Source organism: Lethenteron reissneri, chromosome 62 (genome assembly GCF_015708825.2).
Source record: "Lethenteron reissneri isolate LAM-NWPU_2019-01 chromosome 62, ASM1570882v1, whole genome shotgun sequence".
Classification (NCBI taxonomy): Eukaryota; Metazoa; Chordata; class Hyperoartia; order Petromyzontiformes; family Petromyzontidae; genus Lethenteron; species Lethenteron reissneri.
The window spans coordinates 924,721-950,679 of NC_083840.1; the positions used below are offsets into that span (position 1 = coordinate 924,721).

The 25,959-nt window shown below is 50.2% G+C and overlaps 1 protein-coding gene across 1 annotated transcript; it reads left to right on the forward strand.

The window, feature by feature from the left end:
• Positions 1-1,253: 1,253 nt before the first annotated feature.
• On the forward strand, positions 1,254-17,326 carry PFDN2 (prefoldin subunit 2). Its single transcript, XM_061576740.1, has 3 exons — positions 1,254-1,452; positions 14,336-14,459; positions 14,807-17,326. Exons 1-3 carry the CDS (start codon positions 1,292-1,294, stop codon positions 15,017-15,019), a joined length of 498 nt encoding a protein of 165 aa, XP_061432724.1. The 5' UTR covers positions 1,254-1,291; the 3' UTR covers positions 15,020-17,326.
• Positions 17,327-25,959: the final 8,633 nt, after the last annotated feature.

Below are 25,959 nucleotides of genomic sequence, written 5' to 3' on the forward strand. Positions count from 1 at the left end.
TCGTTTGAGGCTGAGTCGACCTAGGAGAGGCCCAGGACCGGTTCAAATAATCGTCACCGGTGGTGGCCGTGAGCGGGAATCGAACTCGGGTGGCCGGGTTCGTAGCGCAGCGCGCGAATCGCTACGCAGACGCTGCCCCCCCCCCACAAACAGGCTAAAGACAAAGATCCCCCGTGTAGCCTGTGAGACTGTAGGGGGCAAGTGCTGTTAGCGAGCACCTATGAAGGCCGGCACGGCACACGAGGGGGTGGGTTCACAAATTTCCCTTTTATATACAACATATAGATTTAAAAAAAAGCTCGTCATGTTATTGGCTTTCCCGTGAAAGTAATATAACGTTCTTATCTACCAACTGCTTCCAGAAGACAACTTCCGGAATAAGCATACCTCTGGAAGATCTTGACTTAAAGCTCTCGTGACTGCAGGAATTCATATTCTTTGGGTCTTTCGGTAAAGCCACGTAGATAGAAAAAAATATCACGACGTTTCGATCGCAACACAAGCAATCGTCATCAGGTGAAAAAAGACTATTATTTTTTGCGTGGCTCTGGAAGATCATCAAGTACCAGAAGTTATCTTCTGTAAGATGTCTAAAGCTTACTCTTTGGTTATTTCGGTAAAGTCACGTAGAAAGAAAATAAATTAAATAATAGAGTATGACGTTTCGATTGCAACACAAGCAACCTTCATCAGGAAGCACTAAATTTTATAGAGACAAAGCACAGACATGGAAACACACAGACAGACACACAAGCAAAGAGAGACAACAGAGACACACAGAGACACACAGAGACACACAACATAGACACACAGAGAGAGACACAGACACACAGAGAGACAACACAGAGACACACAGAGAGAGACACACACAACATAGACACACAGACACAGAGAGAGACACACAACAAAGACACAGAGACCCAATGCCTCTGTGTCGAGGCCTTAAATAGAGAGACGGGGGGGGTTGGGCAGACAGAGAGGTGGGGTCTGCTTACGTAACACTTCTTCCGGAAGCTGTCTACCTCTGGAAGATATTCAAGTTCCAGAAGATAACTTCCGGAAGACGGCTACCACACGAAGAACGTCAAGCTCTGGAAGGCATCTTCCGGTAGACATCTTCCGGTTCCAGAAGATATCTTCTGGAACCGGAAGATAACTTCTGGAAGACGGATACCACTCGAAGAACTTCAAGCTATGGAAGGCATCTTCCGGTAGAGATCTTCCGGTTCCAGAAGATGTCTTCCGGAAGAGGCGTACGAGGGGCCCTTCTGGAAAGAGTCCCGAGGCGAAGATGGCGGCCCCCAGTACGCGGCCCGCGGGCGCCTCTCGCTCGGATAAGAAGTCTTCCTCCGCGGGAGAGAAAATCGTGGCCGGCTTCAACAAACTGCGCGGCGAGCAGCGCGCCCTGGCCGCCAAGAGCGCGCAGCTCGACATGGAGCTCACCGAGCACAAGTGAGAGGAGCGGCGGGCGGGAGACGAGTGGGGAGGGGCGGGAAGGCGCTAGGCGAGCCGCGGGCCTGCTAGGCCGCACCGCTGTTTCTCGCGTAGAGACGGGGGAGTGTTACCCACACTTTACCTCACTACACGACCTGCCGACCGTACATTAATAGTGATACGTGGCTTGTCACGACCAATATTGGTGTATTATTTGGGGTGGGATCGACCTGCCTCATGGCAGAGACACTAAAGAAATGTTCGAAACCCCCTCGACTCAACCGTCCGGTCATTCAGATTACGGTGGATGGAGGAGGGCAACATCCCATTTCATTCCTGGGTGTCCTGCTGGGACGTGCACGGGTTACCATAACACATGACGCAAGCGCACGGCATGCAGACGCTGACTTCAGACGAACGATCGCGTCTCCCCCGCCCATCAACGATGTTCTCGCGTCAACGACGTCTCATCGTCAACGTCGCGATTCATGGGAAAGATAGCCCCCTTCGGTGTCCTCACGTTTCTTTTCACTCTCGTCTGTCTTGTAGTGCCAATGCGCTCAGTTAAGTTAATGCACAACTTTCTGGCACGATTCTAGATTTGAAGTTTTCGTGACTGCAAGGAGCTATATTCTTTGGTTCTTTCGGTAAAGTCACGTAGGTGAAAAATTAAATCACGACGTTTCGATTGCAGCACAAGCAATCATCAGGTGTGACAACCACAGCAAGAATTTATTTTACTGAAGTGGGAGAGATGCCAAGGTTAGGGCAGTTAAGTAAGTCCGAGAGGGTGGGGGGAAATGGAGGGGGCGAATGGGGAGAGGAGGGCGAGCGCTGCAGGGACGTTGAGAGCAAAGAAGCAACATGATTGCTGCCAAGATCGATGATGGCGCCCAAAGCAAAATAGCCGCACTGCTAAACGCTGATGATGCAATTAACTCGGTAAAATAGACTAATACCCGGTAAATAAGATGGAACAACTATGAACAGTTACGTTTTACTTGGTTAATAACATCTTTCCAATGATTACTCAATTTGTATCCATCTCGGTTGAAGTTATGTTTATATATCTGGATTGCGTCATGAACAAATCTGATACGAGTCTCTTATTTAAGACGGAGGAGCCTTTCCCGACCAATATTAGCCTGCACCCGACACAGCCAGTTAGTAAGGTTTGTCACGTAAACAAAACATGGCAAACTTGATTTGGAGCTTTCGTGACTACAGGAATTACTTTTTTTTTCGGTAAAGTCACGTAGAAAGAAAATACATTAAATCATAGAATACGACGTTTCGATTGCAACACAAGCAATCGTTATCAGGTACGAATGAATGAGAAAAGAACCTAGTAATTTTAGAAATGCAATGCAATACAACACAGAGTCTAACATAAGAGTCAACACCCTACCTGGTTGATTACGTTTTTCCAAAGATTGCTAGATTTGAGAGAGAGACAAAACACAGACACGGAAACACAGACAGACACATAAGCAGAGAGAGACAACACAGAGACACAGAGAGAGACACACACATAGGCACACAGAGAAACAACGCCTCTGTGTCGAGGCCTTAAATAGAGAGGGGGGCAGAGAGAGAGGGGGGGGGGGTAGAAAAATTAGCATGTCAATGAGAGATTTGGAGCTTTCGTGACTGCAGGAATTACTAGAGACAACACAGACACACAGAGAGAGAGAGAGAAAACAAACAATAAAACAAACTTAGTAAAATTTACTAGTGCAGCACACCAGTGTGTTGGAGAACAAACCCACAATTACCATTTGAGTACGAAGTTTTGCAAGTAATTGCAACTTGCATCATCAGGCGACATCCAGAGTTGTGCTAGATTTAACGACACAGTTGTATTTACGCGATCTAACCCAAAAAAATTATGAACTAGTTTCTTACGTCGTCAATTCCAGGGGCTCAACTCTGGGGAATACGGCAGCGTTATGCGACGCATAGAGGACCCAGTCAGCCACAAGTGGGTCCTGAATCAACATATAAACAAGTAACTGTTTAGAAAAATTATTGAATAAAATATTCCATCAATTAACTATGAATGCCAAAAAAACACTGTTACAAATGGTAAAGTAATATTTCCGAAAAATACACACAGCGTAAAATCTAGTAGCGGTACTGCTGGTGTTTGTTACTGAATACCACCAGGATTTTTTTGCAAACTGACATGCGCATGAAAGCAAGACGCATGCTAACTTCGTGAGTATTTCATATTCTTTGGTTCTTTCAGTAAAGTCACGTAGATAGAAAAAAAGTTAATAAAAATTAAAACTACGACGTTTCAATCACGTCACAAGCAATCGTCATCAGGATATTTTTCTATCTACGTGACTACAGAGAGAACCAAAGAATATGAATTCCTGCAGTCACGAAAGTTTTAAGTCAAAATTTGTGAGTGTTGTTACCTTTACATCTTTTTAATATTGTCACTGTCTTTCTCTAAACCCTAAAGACGGATGCAACTTAAATAATATATATAGTTTTAGCCTACATATTGTTGTATACAGGTTAAAAACCATCTGTAGCCATTTCGGTAAAAGTGAGTCGGAAGAAAGGAGTGGGGGGGCCCACATTCGGATCTTGCATAGACCCCCACTCCCGTTGTAATGGCTTGTTGCGCACCTGGTCAAGCCATTATTATGCGTCCAGCTGAAGCAGTGTCTGATGATGAGCACCAACAAAAATGGGAATTAAATGCGTTACGCAAGCCCGATATTGGAATGGATACATTAAACAAGTGGGTGCAGCAATGAGTAATTGAAATGCAATAAATTTACTAACACAGTTAAAGCAATCAAACGTTCGTATATCGCAGGAATCTTACCTATCAACGTCATTTTATGTCTGTCTGTCCGTCTGTCTGTCTGTGGATGCACACTTGCGAAGGATTTTGGTTGCAAACCTTCGGGTTTACGTTTTGAAAAAGTAGCTGGGGTACCATGCCGTAAACCCCCTGGTTAGCCAGCGCTATTCTGTTTTCCCATTAGTCAACTTTAAAGTAGTAAAACTAACAATTTAGTGGAATATTTATTTATTTCCTCGCACCGCTAAAGCTGCCCGGGGGTTGCCCCTAGCAACGCACACGCATCATCAGTGGAGGGGAGGGGGGATTTCTCATTTGCGTTCAAAATGGGAAAAAAATACACAAGGTTGAGGTAAATTCATCAATTTGTCATGTCCTCTTCTCTCCCCACCCAAATGTGTGCACTTAATAGTATAGGGTCGGTAGATACTAATATTATAGCGCTTAGATAGTATTATTGTAGCGCGGGCAGGGGGATGGTGGGGGGGATAGCGGCCCAGCCCCAGTGCCAAGGTGCCACCTCGGCCGGCTGGGCAATCTAGGCGAGGCCAGGGGTTCTGCACGGGTCTAGGTCTCACCACGCCACTCTGTCAGGTGAGTGCTTTGTGTTATAGAGTCGATATATACTGCTATAGAGTCAGCATGTACTACTGTAGCGATATCAGGTACCACCACAGTCAATATGCACTGCTGTTATCATAGCAGGTCCACCAAAGTCAGTATCTACTGCTGTAATCATAGCAATTTCCACGACAGTCAGTATGCACTGTTGCAGTGATGGCAGGTTCCACTACAGTCGGTATGCACAGCTGCAGTGAAAGCAGGTACCACCACAGTCGGTATGCACTGCTGTAGTGATAGCACATACCACCATAGTCGGTATGCACTGCTGTAGTGGTAGAGATACTGCTATCGAGTTGGTAGATACTGCTAAATAGAGGTAGTAGATACTAAAACAGTCAGTACCACTACCATCAGTAAATAGTGCTACAGTCAGTACATACTACTACTAGCATAAGTACCCGGCTTCGCCCGGGTCTTGGATCCACGATGCTAGGCCGCCTTTGTCTCCCCAGTGGCGATGTTCATACGCCACAGAAGTTACTCGTTTTGAGGCTGAGTCGACCTAGGGGAGGCCCAGGACCGGTTCAAATAATCGTCACCGGTGGTGGCCGTGAGCGAGAATGGAACTCGGGTCGCCGGGTTCGTAGCGTGGCGCGCTAACCACGACACTACAATGCGTTACGCTTCCGTTGTAGGATTTGTGTGAGGCGCGCCGATCCGCTGTAGGGTTTTAGTGGGGCGGGCCGATCCGTTGTAGGGTTTGTGTGAGGCGTGCCGATCTGTTGTAGGGTTTTAGTGAGGCGCCCCGATCCGTTGTAGGGTTTTAGTGAGGCGCGCCGATCCGTTGTAGGGTTTTAGTGAGGCGCGCCGATCCCCCGCGATACAATAATACTGTGTAATCGCTATAAATTAATAATCGACCGACCCTATAATAGTAATTGCACACATTGTGGTGGGGGGGGAGTGAAGAGGACGTGAAACTTTGTGTTAATGCGTGCGCCTATTTTTAACGGGAATAAAAAATGGCGTCCACCCCGCGGCGAAGGCGTCGCTACTCATTGCCAGGGGCAACCGCCGTCCAATGAAAGCGGCGAAGGCGTCGCTACCCGTTGCCAGGGGCAACCGCCGTCCAATGAAAGTGCGTATGGTCCGGCGACACACAGACACACAGACAGACAGATTCACGATTTTATATATATAGATACAGTCAGTAGATACAACTACAGAGTCAATAGATACTACTTTGTTGTATATAGGGTGTGTATGTATATATACCTATGCGGGGGTATATATATTTTTTGAGGGGGGGGTTGACAATTTTCAGTAACCTTTTAGATCAACCATTTACCCCCCACTTTCTATAACTTTTTGGATTTCTGCAAGCCTCTTGAAATTGTGTTAGTGGAGAAATGGACAAACGGCCCAGCAGGCTTTTACAATAGCTTAGTATCTGTGTATGTATATGTAAGTTTTTTAAGAGAAGTTTTGAAATATATTTTTTGCCCGGCCAACATGGGTACTTCCCGCTAGTCTTACCTATGAACGTTATTTTTTGTCTGTCCGTGTGTCTGTGTGTGTGTTCACACACTTGCGAAGGATTTGGCTCTCAAACGGTGGAGTTTATGCAAAAAAAAATTAGCCAGGTACCACTCTGTAAGCCCTGCGGTGGGCAAGCGCTATTCCTTTTTCACGTCCGTCAACTTTAAATTGATCAAATTAGCGATTTAGTGCGTTATTTATTTATTTATTAGGCCACTCGGCTGACCAGGGGTTACCCCTGACAATGCACACATGCCATCAGTGGAGGGGGGTGGTTTTCTCTTTCGCATTCATAATGCAAATAAATGCTGAGGTAAATTCTTCAAAGTTTCATGTCCCCACCCCAATGTCTGCACTTACTACTATAGAGTTCGTAGATATTAATATTATAGCGTTTAGATAGTATTATTGCAGCGCGGGCAGGGGGATGGTGGGGGGGGTAGCGGCCCAACCCCCAGCCTGCCAAAGTGCCACCTCGGCTGGCTGGGCAATCTAGGCGAGGCCGGGGGCTCTGCACGGAAATAGGCCTCACCACGGCAATGTTAAGTACTTTTTTCTTGCTTTCGCTTTTTTTCAACTTGCAAATATTACATTAATAATTCTAGATTTGAAGCTTTCGTGACTGCAAGGATTCATATTCTTAGGTTTTTTCGGTAAAGTCACGTAGGTAAAACATCAAAATTAATAAAAATAAAACAAAAATCACGACGTTTCGGAGGCAACACAAGTCTCCGTCATCAGGTGGGACCATCACAGCCGGATTAGCTGCATCAAGTGAGGCAATGATTCAAGATGTAATCCCTTAACAAGCAAGTTGAGGGGGAGGAGAGGGGTGGGGGAGCTAATCAGAATGTGGTAGCCAATGAATGGAACGTATCGGGAGGGAGGGGGGGCGGGGCTCAAAGACGGCAAGGAGTGCCAACGTACAACGCATCGGGAGGGGGAGGGGGGGGCGGGGCCAAAACTGCAACGCATCGGGAGGGGGGGGGCGGGACCAAAGATTACACGACGGCATCGACGCTGTTGCTGTTGCACAACGCCAACGCATTGGACAGAGAGGGGGAGGGGAGGCCTGATACACATGATAGAAAAGAACAACAATGCCCATGTTTATACCAATGCTGGCTGAACAATGAAGAGAGTACTGTTAAATATTGGGGATGTTAACACTCGGTAAAGTAAAGTAAGATAGTGCCTGTCAGATAAGATGGTCCAAAAAAGTGTAATTAAGTCTTTTTTGCGTGGTTAATAACATCTTTCCAATGATTACTAAGTTTCTACCCATCATCACGGTTGAAATTATGTCTGTGTTTGTATATTTGTATGGCTTCGTGTACAAACCTTTGATGGTAGCCGGGAGGTTTGCAGAGAACCTTGGTCTCGGAAAAGACAATTTCATGAGAGCCCACCGAGTTGTAGCAATGATCGGCAACGGCCGAAGAATCAGTTCTGCCGTGTTTCAGATCTGACTTGTGCTCGCGGACACGATCAGAAACATGACGTTTCGTTTCTCCAATGTAGCAATCACCACAAATGCAACTCAATTTGTAGACTCCAGGATACTGTAAGTCAGGAACGACATCCTTCACAGATGGAATCAGATCACGGATTTTATGCACTGTACTGAATCGGACTTGGATCTTATGTTTGTTTAGAATTTTGGAGATCTTTTTGGTCACGCCTGCTATGTATGTGTAATGCGGGCGTAAATGGGCGGGGCGGATATGACGATCCGAGAGGGAGGAGTCAGGGTGACGTGGGGGAGAAGTTATAGCGGGGAGACAGGAAGCTATCTGGGGAGTCGGGGGAGTGAAGGGTGGTGAACACTTTGGGTGGTCGCCGTGCCTCAGCCTGGTGGCTGAGGGGCTCATGACGGCGCCAGCCAGCGGGGTGGAAGAGAGAGTGGAGGATTGAGGTAGGAAGTGGCGAGATAGCCACAGAGGCCACGAAGGGCTGAGGTAGGAAATGGCGAGATAGCCACAGAGGCCACGAAGGGCTGAGGTAGGAAATGGCGAGATAGCCATAGAGGCCACGAAGGGCTGACATTGGGAGGTGGCGAGATCGCCACGCACGGAGGAACAGGGAGCAGAGATGGAGCTGCTGGGGGAGCAGCCAGAGGGCTGTACCAAGAGCCTGCAGCGGAGCTGCAGGAGCGTGGAAGGCTACGGGAGCGAAGGCAGATGTGGGGCTGCCAGGGAGAGAGTCTCAGGAGGAGTGCCGTGTGGGAAGGAGAACGCGAACCCCAAATAAAGGACACGGAGTCAGCAAGAAGTGTCTGAGTCCTTTTATTACACTGGAGTCAGAAGTGAAACGGCATCTCAAAACAACTGAGAGAAAGAAGAAAAAAAAAATATTCCTGCTACATCATCCGACGACGACGACCTTCCTCAGACGGTGGACCTGCCTGCGATGGAAGAGGAGATCCGTTCTGGAACGAGTACGGGTCCGGGTGAGCAAGGTGTCGCCGCGTCGGTGGACCTGTCTGTGCCGGAGGACGCCAACTTACGATGGAGACAGATGGCGATGCAGATGGGGACCTTGAAAATCGTGCTGGCGCAACTGTGTGAGTTCACCACGCCGAGGACGACGTCGGGGAGGCCCGGTGGTGATCCGCAGGCCTCTGCCTTTCCTGCGCTGCCAGCGCCATTGCCACGTGGCACGAAGACGCCATCTTGAGCGTGGCAGGGGAGAAAAGGCGGGAAGCCGCCATCTTGTCTTCACCGCGGCGGGAGGACGCCGCCATCTTCAACATCGCGGCGGAGAGGCAGCCTTGCGCTGCCATCTGGAGGTGCCGCGGGGTGAGCAGCCTGCTGTGAGCTGCTGTTTTTCGAGGGGGTGCTGCGAGGAGAAGACGCCGATGCTGCAGCTGCTGGGGCGGGAGCTTCCCGTCCTGGTTCGGGTGCGTGACAACGGAGCCGTCAAGTCGCCGAACGAGTTCTGCGAGGCTTCTCAAGTTGCCACCCTGCCGTCCTCTTCTTGCTGCAGCCCCGGGCGAGTCATAACGATACGCACCCGGCCTTAACACACACCTCACTCATCTTTCGAGGGCCGGGGGGGGGCTATTTTGGTTTTCTCTTATGACTCGATTGTGCGGAGCGCGGTTCGGACTGTCTGTATGTGTGTGTAATAACGATGAACGCGCTATCTGCTTGTTGCTTGGTGTCAATATAAGTGTGTGCGTGTGTTGAGAATGGACGGAGAGTCTGCTGTATTTGCTGAGTGTCAAATTGTGTGTGTGCGCTGCTGCGTGGAGTTGTTATCTTGATGGTGAAGTTAATTATTAACTTGGGAGCGTCGGGTATCTTGCGCTGTATTATTTGTGGGTTACCTTGTGTGATGGGCTTAATTGGAAAAAAATATATATTTTTTTTTTTGGTGTATTGTGCTGCGAGGTGCTGTGTGCGATGCGATTGTTGCAAGAGAGAGAATAATTGTGTTGTTGCTGCAAAGTTACGACAGGATTAATGGTGTGTTGGTTGCCTGCAGATCTGCTTGCTATTGTGCTTAAATGTGCGCGTGTGATCGCGATATGCTGATTGCATGTGCTGTTATACCGTTCTGTATGGTTATGGGGTGCGATGCAGTGGTTGATTATTGGAATTGGGATTGTTATTATATTGTGCGTACCTGTTGGAAATTGGTAACAAATTCGAGGGGGACCCAAATAATTGGTTGTATGGTTGTTGTGCACACGAGATTGCGTGTATATTATAGAGGGGGACCCTAAAATTCGGTTGTATTGGTGTTGTGCACACGAGATTGCGTGTATATTATAGAGGGGGACCCTAAAATTCGGTTGTATTGGTGTTGTGCACACGAGATTTCGTGTATATTATGGGTAATTGCGCTTTTTGAGAGAGAGAGCGCGCTTTGAGGGTGCGTGATGACGCCGTTGTGGGTGTCTCAAAGGTTAATGCTAATGCGACCGTAAATTGGCGCAAGTGGCGTCGCGTATTCGGTTGATCGCATGCAACCACGAGTTGCTTGGCGAGTTGGGTTGTGTAACCAATGTGGTTGGTAAAATATTGGTTAAAAATTCCACGATATGACAGCTGTGCGCAGCAAGCTGGGGCTGTGCGTCTATCGTTGGTGGGGTTGTTATAACGTGACGGGGGATGCGTCTTGTGACCCCCAGCTAAGGGAAGCTGGGGTGCACGAATGGAGAAAACTGGCCACGTGTTCGCACGTTGGGCCGCCATTTTGCGCGCACGCGGGGTATGGCGACGATGCGCTTTGCGGAAAGGGCCGCCATTTTGAGTGCGCGCGAGAGATTGCGCGAACGCGCTGGGCGAAGGGGGACGCCATTTTTGAGCGCGCGGGAAAAACCGGGGTGGGGCAAATATTCCATCTGTTATGCCTGCCATTGTTGATTGGGTGATGCACGAGTTGTGGTCACATCGGCCTATGGCTGATGGCTGACCTGACAGCCCGGAGGCGAAACCTCCGTGGTATGTCTTAAACTAATGGGCCATGTGCTCATATGGCTCGGGGAGTCATGGTTCAGTTGTGCGGGGGCAGACTGAACCTGGTGTGCCGGGGGCTCACGGGATCTGGGTTAGGGTGTTATTGTCTCTATAAGAGAACATTGCCCCGTGGGGGGAGTACAGGGGGTCTGGCATTGCTGGGGGATGAACCTTCCCTGGGCTATAAAGCATCGGACTATACGAGGCTGGTGTGTGTCCATCTCTGATGGGATAGTAAGGGAGGAGCGTGGCCGAGTTGCTGCTCATCCCCGAAATTGCACTAGCTGAGAGTATGGTCAGTGGATGTTGCTGTGGGTTGACGACCACGGTGGGGGTTAGGGCGAGTTAAACGTTACCGCTGGGGAGCGTGGCTCTCTCCACGCGAGGGTGTGCGATTAGGCGTTTTGTTGGGTTGCTGAGAGTGACCGTGGGTACATGCTGTGTATGTGCGATGTCTGCTGGTCCTCAAGGGAGGACTGCTGGTGGGTAAGAGCAGGAAATTTTGTTGTTGTTGTTGTCACGTGTAAATAATATTGTTGTTAAAATGTAAATACTGGGGCATCCATTGCGTTATTTTGGGTATTTATGGGGAGTTTTTTTTAAGCGGGCTGGATTTACATCATCTCCACTACCCTGAGGCCGGGTGGCTGTCGTGTACGACATGCGGATGTGCGTTGTTGTGCTGTGCCTCAGGGGATTGGATTCTCCTTCTCGTCACAGATTCTTCAGCTCCCGTCGCACTGGGTGTTACCTGGTGTGCTAGCTGGATGAGGACTTGAAGGAGCAATTGAGCGCCGTTCGTCATTCTGCTCTACCACTTGCTCTTTGACGTTGGACTTGAGCCGAGCGGATGGAACTGCAACATGGACACGCACTAAAACATCACATTTCTGGGTTGTGCGCGTTGGCCGTTCTTGCGTGTCAGTTGCCGTTTTTGTTCATTGTGCCATTCTTATTCTTGTTGATGTTGCGCGGAGGACAGGCCGGTGTTCTGTTCCAGTTCCTGATACCTCCCCTTTCGTTGCTTGTGTTGTTGTTGTTATAATCTCCGTTGTGTCTGGGGGACCCCTGATTGTGATGCCTTCGCCCGCATTATTTTGTTCTGTTTCAGCCGAGGACGGCTGGGATTTTCTCTACGGGGGAGGGTAGTGTAATGCGGGCGTAAATGGGCGGGGCGGATATGACGATCCGAGAGGGAGGAGTCAGGGTGACGTGGGGGAGAAGTTATAGCGGGGAGACAGGAAGCTATCTGGGGAGTCGGGGGAGTGAAGGGTGGTGAACACTTTGGGTGGTCGCCGTGCCTCAGCCTGGTGGCTGAGGGGCTCATGACGGCGCCAGCCAGCGGGGTGGAAGAGAGAGTGGAGGATTGAGGTAGGAAGTGGCGAGATAGCCACAGAGGCCACGAAGGGCTGAGGTAGGAAATGGCGAGATAGCCACAGAGGCCACGAAGGGCTGAGGTAGGAAATGGCGAGATAGCCATAGAGGCCACGAAGGGCTGACATTGGGAGGTGGCGAGATCGCCACGCACGGAGGAACAGGGAGCAGAGATGGAGCTGCTGGGGGAGCAGCCAGAGGGCTGTACCAAGAGCCTGCAGCGGAGCTGCAGGAGCGTGGAAGGCTACGGGAGCGAAGGCAGATGTGGGGCTGCCAGGGAGAGAGTCTCAGGAGGAGTGCCGTGTGGGAAGGAGAACGCGAACCCCAAATAAAGGACACGGAGTCAGCAAGAAGTGTCTGAGTCCTTTTATTACATATGGTAACCAAAACTATCACGTTACCATACATAGCAGGCGTGACCAAAAAGATCTCCAAAATTCTAAACAAACATAAGATCCAAGTCCGATTCAGTACAGTGCATAAAATCCGTGATCTGATTCCATCTGTGAAGGATGTCGATCCTGACTTACAGTATCCTGGAGTCTACAAATTGAGTTGCATTTGTGGTGATTGCTACATTGGTGAAACGAAACGTCATGTTTCTGATCGTGTCCGCGAGCACAAGTCAGATCTGAAACACGGCAGAACTGATTCTTCGGCCGTTGCCGATCATTGCTACAACTCGGTGGGCTCTCATGAAATTGTCTTTTCCGAGACCAAGGTTCTCTGCAAACCTCCCGGCTACCATCAAAGGTTTGTACACGAAGCCATACAAATATACAAACACAGACATAATTTCAACCATGATGATGGGTACAAACTTAGTAATCATTGGAAAGATGTTATTAACCACGCAAAAAAGACTTAATTACACTTTTTTGGACCATCTTATCTGACAGCCACTATCTTACTTTACTTTACCGAGTGTTAACATCCCCAATATTTAACAGTACTCTCTTCATTGTTCAGCCAGCATTGGTATAAACATGGGCATTGTTGTTCTTTTCTATCATGTGTATCAGGCCTCCCCTCCCCCTCTCTGTCCAATGCGTTGGCGTTGTGCAACAGCGTCGATGCCGTCGTGCACTCTATGGTCCCGCCCTCCCCCTCCCGATGCGTTGCACAGTTTTGGCCCCGCCCCCCCCTCCCCCTCCCGATGCATTGTACGTTGGCACTCCTTGCCGTCTTTGAGCCCCGCCCCCCCTCCCTCCCGATACGTTCCATTCATTGGCTACCACATTCTGATTAGCTCCCCCACCCCACTCTTCCCCCTCAACTTGCTTGTTAAGGGATTACATCTTGAATCATTGCCTCACTTGATGCAGCTAATCCGGCTGTGACGGTCCCACCTGATGACGGAGACTTGTGTTGCCTCCGAAACGTCGTGATTTTTGTTTTATTTTATTTTTTATTAATTTTGATGTTTTACCTACGTGACTTTACCGAAAAAACCTAAGAATACATTAATAATGTGTGTGTGCAGACAACTAATATTTCGATTTCTTGCTTCTCTCGCTAAACTCACATTTAGAAAAACGTATTATTTAAATAATCACCTTGCAAATATTACACTAATCATGTTTGTATGCCGACAACTAATATTACTATTTATTGCTTCTTTCGCTAAACTCACGTACATAGAAACCTATTTAGTTAATAATCACCTTGTAAATATTATAATTTTTTTGTTTGTGTGCTGACAACTAATATTTCTACATTAACTTAGTGATTAATAATTTATTTATTATTGTGTCTAAGTTTTTGTGTGCGTGTGAGTCCATGTACGTGTCTGCGATGATGTTAGTGTGTGTACGTTCGTGTGTGCATAAGTCAATGTGTGTGTGTGCAAAAAAATAACTTTGCAAATATTAAATTAATGTTTGTATGTTGACAACTGCATATTACATTAATAATGTTTTTCATAATAAAGGTTTCTGGGTTAGATCGCGTTATTTATAAATGTGTCGCAACCCTCCACCACCCGACACGGCCAATCGGTAAAAAATGTGTCACGTTGACAAAAGATAAATAGTTAACTGCTTTAGCCCACCGGTGTGTTGAAGCGTGAATCGCTAACAGTATTCGCCCCAACAGTTTTTTTGAAGGCTATATGGGGATCTTTGTCTCTTGTGCGCTGTAGCCTGGTGATCGACGCCCTGCGTGACATCGACCCCGAGCGGCGCTGCTACCGCATGGTGGGGGGGGTGCTCGTGGAGCGCACCGTCAAGGAGGTGCTGCCCGCCCTGCAGAGCAACAAGGAGCAGGTGGGGATGGAGGGGTCTCCGCTCCGCATCCCACTGTGCGGCGTGTTGCGCCGTGTCGTGTGTCGTGTTGTGCCGTGTCGTGTTGTGCCGTGTGTTTTGTCACTTGTTGTATCGTGCCGTGTTGCGTGTTGTGAGGTGTTGTGCCATGCGTCGTATCCTGTTGTGTCTTGTGTCGTCAGGTGTTGTGTGTCTTGCCGCATGTTGTACCATGTCATGTATCATGTCGTGTGTCTTGTCGCGGGTTGTATTGTGTCATGCGTCGTACCGCGCCGTGTATTGTGCCGCCTGTTGCACCGCGCCACCTACCGTAACCGTCCGCCTATATCCCCGCGGTCCCGCCCCCGCAGATCTCGCGGCTGCTGGAGGCGCTCGCCCAGCAGGTGTCGGCCAAGGGGCGCGAGATCAACGAGTATCGCGAGAAGCACAACATCCGCGTGCGTGGCGAGGCCGACCCTATACCCCTCGCCGTCGCCGGCAGCAGCGGCGGCGGCGACGGCAGCGACGGCCAGATCCCCGCCAAGCCCAGTGCCGCCGGCGTGCTGGTGTCCGAGACCGGGTAGAAGACGCGGCGGCAACGGGCGCCACCGATGGAGAGCGGGGGGGGGGGGTGGCGTGGGGCTGCGGTGATGGGCAAATCTGGTGGAGCGTGCGTGTGCGGACATGCGTGGCAACTGGCGTGAGCGCAGCGTGTGCACCGCCTCGCACCGCCGTATGCGCAGCATAGCCGCGGCGCACAGTAACGCGTCGTGGAACGCAGCGTCCCTTTGTTGCACGTGTTTGTGTGTATGTGGACAGCAAATGAAACGCAACAACAAGCAGTTCAACACGGAACACTCGCACACACTGCACACACTGGACGAGCACACAGCATGGTACAGAGCTGCCCATTGCTGCACACATCCAGCACCACACTTAACACCGCACCACCCTTAACACCACACCACCCTTAACACCGTTCACTACTCTAAACACCGAACAGTTACATAGTGTTCCATAATTTTACACACTCTACGATGCAGCACCGCACCATTCAACGTAGCACTGCACTGCAGAACCGTTTACAGCACAGCAAATACACGCTATGCCGTACAGCATAGTGCAGAAGTCTAGTGCGTATCACTGGACTGCACACAGCATAGCACGCTTCACCCCACGAAGCGGCAACACACTGCGAGCTACGTACAACACAGCTAGTGCAGCATGCGACGGCACCACCGGCGAGACTGATGCACGCACCACACAACAGGTCTCCCCCGCCACGCGATCGTGTAATTTCTTACCGATAGTCACGAAACCCTTGCGACGAACGAGTTGAGCGCCCTGTGCGTGTGTGAGAATGTGTGCGTTTTTTTTTTATATAAGTTAATGTCAGCGTGTGAATCCCCCCCACCCCCTTCCAAATGCATGGGTTTTCTCCGGGCACTCCAGTTTACTCCCCTCCGAATGTTCGAATGCAGTGAGACTCTCCCACCAAAGAGCCTCGAGGCTTACGTGAGGGTTTGCCTGGGTCTTCTGAGAGAATTATATTTGCTTGGGCGCGATGGTCGTCGATTCTCTGCTCATGGCCAACACTACCAGTAAATATATCTGAGCCGGTCCGAGGCTTCCCCGAGGTCGACTCGGCCTCAAATGAATACCTGGTACGGTGGAGACAAAGGCGGCCGGGCGTGGTGCTGGCCACCCACCCCCTCGTGTGCTGTGCCGGCCTTCATAGGTGCTCCTCGCCAACGGCACTTGCCCCAACAATCTGTTGAGGCTATACGGGGGGGGGGGGGGGGGGAGTCTTTGTGCGTGCGTCAGTCCACAGCCGCTCCATGCACAGCTCGGCGACGTGGTGGAAACTGGAATCTAACCTCCCCTGTCACTTCGAGCAGCGTTCGTCGTCTTAAACCAGGGCTATGGGAAAACTATTGACTTCATTCCCCTGTGGCCACGCGGTGCCATTTCGCATGCGGCCCAGCACTTCCATTCGAGTGCGCAGATGACGGTGCTCCGTCGCTGCAACAAGTCGCATCGCGGCCTCGCTCGGGTGCTAGAGAAGGGGAATGACACGCGGCGAGCCTGACGCAGCTCTACTTTTCTCATATCCCAAGCTCTCAAGGCAATTTGCGTCACTGCAAGGAATTTTTTTTGCAGTGACAAAATCCCTGAGGTGTATTGTGTGTGTGTTAATGCCTGTTTTTTTCCAGTAATTGTTCCCCAGCCCTGCTCCTAAGCGCAGAGAAACCACGTTCACCAGAGCGCAGGGCTTCAGAGACACTGGTCCTCTCGGCCCCCAGCCGATGTACAAATACACACATACCGATTGTCGGCTACTGGCTTGCAATGACCCCGCGGAGTGGTGGGATGCTATGGTGAGAGAGCATGGCTCGCTTGTTGGAAAGTTCAGAGTTAAAATCCCGGCCAGTGGACAATTGGACTTTAAATCCCTCCAATGTAAAAATAAAGTATCGCTTTCTAAAAATGCAACAGTGACTGTTCACTACTGAGTGGGCACCCACCCCCACCATATGAATGTGGAGTTGCCACCACAGTCTGAGAGATTAGCACCTTACCACTCATTTAAGTGGGCAACCACTTTAGCATGACCACCCGTGATGTACCATGACTCTGGACTGGCTGCCGTACATCAAGGAGCCTGGTGAAAGTGTGGAACGTTGGGCCAACGGTTCCAACCGCATCGCAACGTTGGCTCGACGTTGCGTATTTTCCTGGGGGGGGGGAGGATGGGTGATCGGTTGCAGCGTTGGCTGCAGTGGGGGATGGGAGCTTTGGAAATCCTGCACCAGATGAAGCTGCCAGGCTGCTGCTCTTGCTGTCGGTGTCGATACAAGAGTGAACGATTAAACGGCAATGGTTTGTTGATATTGTAAGCTTTCAGTGTTGTGCTTATCATATGTGATCATGTCAACTTACAGTGCACTGCCGCACAGTACTCGATCGTAGAGAGAGAAAATTACTCGAGGGTGCTAAGAGGAACCACAGACAAGGCAGGTGGTGAGCCAACGCCAGGAATTGCCAAAGCCCTGTGGTCCTATACATATTAAGGTGTTCATTGGCCAATTAACCCGTTCCTGTCTGCAAGTTGCAGGGTGTGTTCGGTCGTCCCGTTCACCGCCGAATCTCGGAACGCGCGAGCGTCTGCATTAATTTTATTTAGAGAGGCGTCGTAGCAGCGCCGTTGTTTTTAAAGACGTACTCTCCAAAGAAAACCGTAGCGACACGACCGCCACTGCATCAGGTGCTCGTTTAAGGTGGAGTCGACCTAGGGTAAGACCCAGGACCAGTTCGGTTATTCTTTCAACGGTGTGAATGGGAATCAAACTGGCTACCAGAATTCGTAGCGTTGCACGCTTATCACCGTGCCATCGCTCGCCCAAAATTGTTATGAAAGAAAGGGTAGCACCGTTTAGAATATCCCTCGCAACCAGCTTGATGGACAGATCTAGCTCCATACAGCCCACAGGCATAATAATATAGCACAGCATTGCTACCGAATATGGGCGAGAGAAAACTTTTGCAACACACTGCAAGATACTAATTTCCAATCCAGCTGTCTCGTCCTTTGTTCTGTTATCTCCGCTGTCCGCCATATCTCTCGGAACTCTCCCTTGAACTCCTCGTTCCAAATTGCTGCTGCGCCCTCCCCCACCCCCGGGACGTCGTCTCCGTGCCCTGTTCTGTATCACGCGCTGAGCTCGTTCTTGAACCCTACTCATGTCCTCCGCTAACCTCTCCTTTCTGGATACCTTCCCACACCTCGAACCGACTTTCCTCCCCATGCGTCCAAGTTGAGCGGCGACTCTGTCCTCGCCTTGCCACCTTCCCCCAGCTCTGCTCCGACTCTTTGTCCTCTGTGGGGACTTCCAACTTATTTTTTTCTGCCCACCGCAACACTCCAATCCACCACGTCCCTCACCATCCTCACCCGGTTTTTCTCTGCACCGATGACTGGGGACCGCACTCAGCCGCGTCCCAACAACGCATGGAGGGAGAAGGGTGTGGATATTTCACCCAGGGGACTGCACCAAATTACGAATGTGGTGAGATGCAAACCACCATGCATATATATCAACGATGACTACCCAGTGCACCGCGAGTATTCTGGTGGAACAAGTGGACTCCACTCATCTTCCACCCCATACGCTGTCTTGGAGTGGCTTACACACAAATAACATAGCTTTCGTGACTGCAGGGATTCATCTTCTTGGTTCTTTCGGTAAAGTCACGTAGAAGGGAAATAATACAAATAAAACAATACAATTCTCACGACGTTTCAGCCACAACGCAAGAAGCCATCCTCAGGTGAAGAACAGGTCTGTCGGAAAGACAGCATCTGAATGAACACCACCAAGCTTGGCAGCCTATATTTAAGCTGGGTTAGGGGAGGAAGGGCGCCTTGACAAAGAAATTTGCATATCAACAGAGTAATTTAGCATATTTATGGAAAATGCAGATATGGGATTAGTCACCACTTGTGGATTGCGTAGGAGGGGGGGTCTCAAATTCATTATGCCCGTGCATTATGTAAGATTAGCAGCAATGTAATGCGGGCGTAAATGACCTTCCGGATGTGACGTCACGAGGGGGAGGAGTTACGTCACGTGGGGGTAAGGGTTCAGGTCTTAAAGGGGAGAAACCGGAAGAGGAGGGGAGTGATCGGAGACTGGGCTGGAGTGGGGCCACGCAGGGCGAGAGCTGGGGGTGGCGAGATCGCCACATACACAGAGTACGGTCGGCACCGTCGGCCAGCGGTGACCGACCCCGGAGGAACAGGGAGCAGCCGAGGGGGCTGTAACGAGAGCAGCCGGAGCGGCTGCCCGAGAGGACCAGCAGCGGGGCTGCCTACGAGAGGGAGAGACAGCAGCCGGAGAGGCTGCAGCGGGAGCGGCCGGAGAGGCTGCCTGAAGAGTCCAGCAGCGGGGCTGCTGGAGAAAGGAGAGATAGGCTACAGCAGCGACAACAGCGTCGGCCGCAGAGCGGAGAGTCTATGCGAGAGAGCCGTGTGGGGAAAGAGGAGGCGAACCCGAATAAAGGACACCAAGCCAGATACCGTAGTCGAGTCCTTTATTACAGCAACAAAGGAAGGAGGTAGGGTTATCCGTAATAAAGGGAAGGGATTTTAATAGCTGCAGCAGCCAAACCACCACGTAAAAAACTAAAATATAAACTACATCAATATCATCAATATATTAAATATACTCTCAAATAAGCTGAGCTACTAACAGTAAGTCATACATTACAATTCTACGTCACAAAACATATGCCTCCAGCTAAACTTTTTCCTTACATCACACGGATCTACCCCATACTATATACTGCCATAGACAAACCCAACATTAAATTATATACTGCATTACTATACACCACCCTATACCTTGGACTAATACATTGTAATATTACACTATTATTCTACCCACCCTACTGTATACCACACTGCTGTATATTCACTATACAATTACGATACTATATATTACCTTATACATTATATTAAACATTACACTTTTATACTATTTATTATTATACAATCTGCTATACACTATACCATTGACCGTCGCGTGAAAAGTACTAAGAGGAAGCAACGAAATATGCCAATGGGAGAGTGGTGGCAGGAGACTTGCAGCGGAGCAAAGACTCCATTTCCTGCGGAGAATACAAAAGATATATAGTCAATGCCAGTGAGTGGACTGTGGTCTGAAAGTCACCGTAAACGTGAACACAATCAGTTAAGATCCGAAATGGTTTATTACGTCCTTCCAATGATTGCTGAGCCAGAATCCATCTCGGTTGAAATTGTCTCTGTACTGTATATGTGTATCATGAACGAATCTCATGGTAGCCAGATGGCTTGCAGAGAACCTGTCTTGGAGAAGTCAATGTCACGTGAGCCCACTGAATTGTAACAGTGGTCTGCCACGGCTGAGGTGTTTGTCCTACCGTGTTTCAGGTCTGCTTTATGTTCACAGATGCAGTCCGAGACATGTCGTTTGATTTCTCCAATGTAACTGCTACCACAGAGGCAACTTAGTTTGTAGACACCAGGGTACTGTATGTCTGGTATCACATCTTTTACAGGCAGGACCAGATCACGGATTTTATGTACTGTGTTGAATCGGACCTGGATCTTGTGTTTATTCAGGATTTTGGAGATCTTTTTTGTGACCCCCGCAATGTAGAGTAAGGTGATTGTTTTGAATGGCTCCTCAACCGGATCCTTCTTGATGGTTGGAGTGATGGCTTTGCGGATTGTGTAGTCGGAGTAACCATTAGCCTTAAGAGCTTCACCTGAGGACGGCTGGTTGCGTTGTGGCCAAAGCGTCGTGAGAATTGTATTTTATTATGTTTTATGTTTATTATTTTATTATTTCCCTTCTATGTGACTTTACCGAAAGAAGCAAGAAGAAGAAATAACATAGCTGTCAACCCATACGGTTTACCCGTATTCTTGTACCGGGGGGGGGTGACCAATAAGGTCTGAATTGGGCTGTAATAAGGTAGCGAGCCACTGTATACACAGCACCACACGTGTTCACACTTCTCAGCGAGATCACACGAGGCCACGATCAGCTATTAATGATTTATTCTCGGCTACCTGGGAATTGATGTTAAATCAGTATGAATCGACGAGGCTGGTCTACCCTGATACCCCTGGGCCTATTCCCTATTTATCTGCTTACGATACTCTTTCACCTTCTTACTCACGGTTCGAAGTATTCGGCGTCCCGTGGGTTTTCCTCGCTGCTCGTCTTGACACGTCGCACGGACGTCCGGAGGGCAGAGCTGGGAGCCGTCTTGACCGCTGGCTGCTTGGAGTCCGACCTACCTTGCTACCTTCGCTTTTTATCCTATCTCCCCGTCCCAGGGCTCCGCCTCCCCGAGCACTCTTCGCTCCCTCCCGCGTTTATGCGCGGCGCATATTCTAATCAGCTCCATTCTCATGCCTCCCCATCACAATCGGCTTGACTGTGCCGGTGCATGCCTTTGTTATGCCAATTAGGTCGCGGTGTCCATCACAAAGGCTTGCCGTGGAAATTTGTGCACGAGCCTTCCGCGTGCCTCTGATTATTCGTAATTCCAGCTTTTACCCTTTAACTTCCCTAAATTCCCTTATAATGGCGATCACGCGCTCGAGCCCATTCTCGCTCCTCCCCTGCCTGTCTCGTCGATACGTGTGTGTGTGTTGGGGGTGCGTTTCAACCGCGGTGGCCGAGTGCCCCTCGCCGCGACCATGCAATCTTAATGCCTGTCACAGCGCCGTGGTGCGAAGTAGCATCGGGGGAGGTCGTCCAATTCCCTGGTCGCCGGAAACTGTGAAGGTTAACTCCGATAAGGGCTTCTCGGGTTAAAACCGGTCGGCCAGGTGATTTCCCCTCGGAGCTCTATTGGGGGGGGGGGGGGGGGATGCGTGCGGGTGTGTTTATGTGAGTTGAGGTGAGGGGGACGCGGGGTCGGCTCTGTCACTTGGTGGTGGCGAGGTCGGGGGTGGGGCGCCCGCCGAACGGCTTCATGACGGCGGCATCACATAAGTGGTGGGCAGCGACCGCGACGGTGGTGGGTTTTTCCACCAATCAAAGGGCTGCCCAGTAAAAATTTGCATGATAATGTAAGATCGTCGAGCGGCCTCCACAGCGGGCGTCCTGAGGAGGCGATGTTAATGTGAGAGATTAGCATGTTAATGCGGGATCGCAAAGCAAAAATCCTCGAGTTCAGTGAGCGAGGTAGCTGTGTTAGGGTGAGAAATTTTACCTATTAATGTAAAATCAGAGAGCCGAAAACAACTAATATCGGAAGGTGGTAGGATGGGAACATCACAGCCAGTTACAGTGAGGGAAAAAAGTATTTGATCCCCTGCTGATTTTGTACGTTTGCCCACTGACAAACAAATTATCTTAAGTCTTAAAGTCTTAAAGTCACTTTATTGTCAGGTGTGTTACATGCATGACATACAACACAGATGAAATTACAGTCCTCTCTCTTGGTCCCACGGTGTAACCAAGCAATTAAAAAATTAATCACAATTAACAGACATAAATAAACAATAAACAATCGGCGATCAACACAAGATAAATAATTAAAAATGTAATAAACTTAAAATAAACAAGTCAAGAATTTTTAAAATGTAAAATATTATTTAAATAAAGTATTTAAAGAAATAAGATATTTAAACCAGTGTGGTAGTGCGATGTAGTGCAATGTGCAGTCCAGAGATCAGGATGTACGAGTGAATGTGTGTGTGGGGGATGGGGTCAGGGGGCAAAGGGGGGTGGGTGGGCAGAGGGGGGGAGTGATGGTAGAGCAGGGAGGGAGTTGAGTCTCCTGACAGCCTGGTGAAAGAAACTGTCTTTGAGCCTGCTGGTCCTGGCTGGAAGACTCCGCAGTCTCCTCCCTGACGGCAGCAGGCTGAAGAGGCTGTGAGATGGGTGGGTGGGATCACCTGCAATCTTGATTGCTTTGCTGGTGATGCGGGTGTTATAAATGTCCAGAAGAGGGGGGAGAGAGACACGAATGATCCTCTCAGCTGCTCTCACTATGCGCTGCAGAGTCTTGCGGCAGGACACGGTGCAGGTGCCGTACCACACGGTGATGCAGCTCGTCAAGATGCTCTCAACGGTGCCTCTGTAGAAGGTGTGCATGATGGGGGGCGGGGGCTCCTGCTCTTCTCAGTTTGCGGAGAAAATACAGGCGCTGTTGGGCTTTTTTGGCCAGTGATGCAGTGTTGTGACTCCACGACAGGTCTTCAGAGATGTGCACACCCAGGAACTTGGTGCATCTCACCCTCTCCACTGCAGCACCGTTGATGGTTAGCGGAGTATGCTGGGTGTGCACTCTCCTGAAGTCCACGACAGTCTCCTTCGTCTTCTCAACATTCAGGTGGAGATTGTTGTCCTTGCACCACGTGGCCAGCCTGCTCACCTCACTCCTGTAGTTTGTCTCATCACCGTTTTTGATGGCACCCACCACAGTTGTGTCATCCGCAAACTTAATGAAGAGGTTGGAGCTGAATGATGGTGTGCAGTCGTGGGTCAGCAAAGTGAAGAGGAGGGGACTCAGCACACATCCTTGGGGGACCCCTGTGTTCAGTGTGATGGTGCTGGAGGTGTTGCTGCCAACTCGAACTGCCTGTGGTCTCCCTATCAGGAAGTCCAATAGCCAGTTGCACAGGGAGGTGTTGAGCCCCAGGTGGTCTAGTTTGTGGATGAGCTGCTGGGGAATGATTGTGTTGAATGCTGAGCTAAAGTCGATGAACAGCATTCTGACGTAGGAGTCTTTAGTCTCCAGATGGGTGAGAGCTGAGTGGAGGGTAGCCGAGATGGAGTCATCGGTTGAGCGGTTAGACCGATACGCAAACTGGAAAGGGTCCAGGGCGGGGGGAAGGACAGACTTGATGTGTTGTAGGACTAGCCGCTCGAAGCACTTCATAAGGATGGGAGTGAGTGCGACCGGGCAGTAGTCATTGTGGCAGGAGGGAGATGACTTCTTCGGGACCGGGATGATGGTGGTAGCTTTGAGGCACGTGGGTACAACAGCCTGTCTCAGCGAGGTGTTAAAGATGTCGGTGAAGACATCTGTGAGCTCCTCCGCACAGTCTCTCAGGACACGACCCGGAATGTTGTCAGGGCCCTGGGCTTTCCTTGGGTTCGTCCTTCTGAGGGATCTCCTCACGCTATCTGGGGATAGCGTCAGCACCTGATCACCGGGAGGTGGTGGAGTCTTCTGTGCTGGGGTGCTGTTGTCTGCCTCAAAGCGAGCGAAGAAGTCCTTCAGCTGGTTCAGCAGAGAGGTGGAGCTGTCACAGGTCTGCGGAGAGGGTTTATAGTCCGTGATGGTCTGCATCCCTCGCCACAGGTTCCTGGTGTCTCTGCTGTCATTGAAGCGGTCGGCGATCCTCCTGGAGTACTGCCTCTTGGCCAATCTGATGCCTCGCGACAGGTTGGCCCTGGCTGTCTTCAGGCCCATCTCCTCGCCAGCTTTGAAGGCGGCGTTCCGAGCCCTCAGGAGCCTGTGGACTTCCCCTGTCAGCCATGGCTTCTGGTTGGCCCGAATGGAGATGGTTCTGGTGACCGTGACATCCTCCATGCACTTCCTCATGTAGGAAGTGACGGTCTCCGTGTACTCCTGGAGGTCTACGGTGTTGTTGTAGGTGGCTGCCTTTCTGAACATGTTCCAGTCGGTGGTGGAGAAGCAGTCCTGGAGTGCCTCTGAAGACCCCTCAGGCCACACGCATATCCGCTTTATAACTGGTTTGGTGACTTTAACCAGCGGCCTGTACGCTGACGTTAGCAGAACAGTGGTGTGATCTGAGGCCCCAAGGTGGGGGAGGGGACGGGCTTTGTAGGCACCTTTGTGTGTAGTGTAGACATTGTCCAGGATATTGTTTCCTCGTGTGGGAAAGTTGATGTGTCCCTGGAGTTGTGGAAACACGATCTTGGGGTTGGCATGGTTGAAATCCCCAGCCAGAATGAGGAAGGCATCTGGGTGGGCTGTCTGCTGGTCACCGATGTGCTGATGGAGTTCATACAGTGCCTCGTTCCTGTTGTTTTCGGAGCCAGGGGGGATGTATAGTGCCACCAGCAATATGGCACTAAATTCCCTCGGCAGGTAGAATGGCCGGCATTTAATTACCATAAACTCTACCGATGATGAGCAGTGTTGGCAGACCACAACAGCGTCGCGGCACCAGGCATCGGTGATGTAAACACAGAGTCCCCCGCCGCGAGTCTTCCCCCCCTCGACGAGCGCTCTGTCCGCCCGGTAACATGTTAGCCCGGCTAGCTGAATGGCATGGTCCGGGACGCTGTCGTTAAGCCATGTCTCCACAAACACAAGGACACAGCACTCACTCACAGTCCTGGAAGTTGTACGAAGAAGGCGGATATAGTCCAGTTTGTTTTCCAGCGAGCGTACGTTGGCCAGTGTGATGGTAGGGATAGCCGGCCGGTGAGGGCTAGCCGCTCGCCTAGCCTCGATACCTCCGCGCTTTCCCCTCTTCTGCTTCCTCATACACCGCCTGTGGCGCTTCCACTGTAGGCTGGTTGCAGTAGTAGCGGTCGGTGGTAGAGCAGGCCTCTGGAGCAGACCGCAGTCGCGTAGCTCTTCCGCGTCTGCTGGGTTTATATCCATGAGTGTGGTTCTGCCGATGGCGAGCAGAAATTCGCGAGAGTATGTGCGCCTTACGTTTAATCGACGTGATGATGACGAACAAATGCACGTAGATGGATAACACAAAAAACATAAAAACACCGATCTGATGGCAGAGAGAGGAGCCGCTGCATGTATACGCGCCGCCATCTTGGGCCGAGCTATAAGTTTAATGGTAGGTTTATTTGAACAGTGAGAGACAGAATAACAACAACCGTCAAATCTTGGGTGAGAACCTCCTTCCCTCAGCCAGGGCATTGAAAATGGGTCGTGGATGGGTATTCCAGCATGAGAATGACCCAAAACACATGGCCAAGGCAACAAAGGAGTGGCTCAAGAAGAAGCACATTAAGGTCCAGGA

What these genes read in the sequence shown, in the direction of transcription:
- PFDN2 (XM_061576740.1), top strand. Translation starts at nt 1,292, where the DNA reads ATGGCGGCCCCCAGTACGCGGCCCGCGGGCGCCTCTCGCTCGGATAAG. An exon ending in ATGGAGCTCACCGAGCACAA is followed by an intron (nt 1,453 to 14,335) that starts GTGAGAGGAGCG and finishes TGTGCGCTGTAG; the next exon opens with CCTGGTGATCGACGCCCTGC. An exon ending in TGCAGAGCAACAAGGAGCAG is followed by an intron (nt 14,460 to 14,806) that starts GTGGGGATGGAG and finishes CCGCCCCCGCAG; the next exon opens with ATCTCGCGGCTGCTGGAGGC.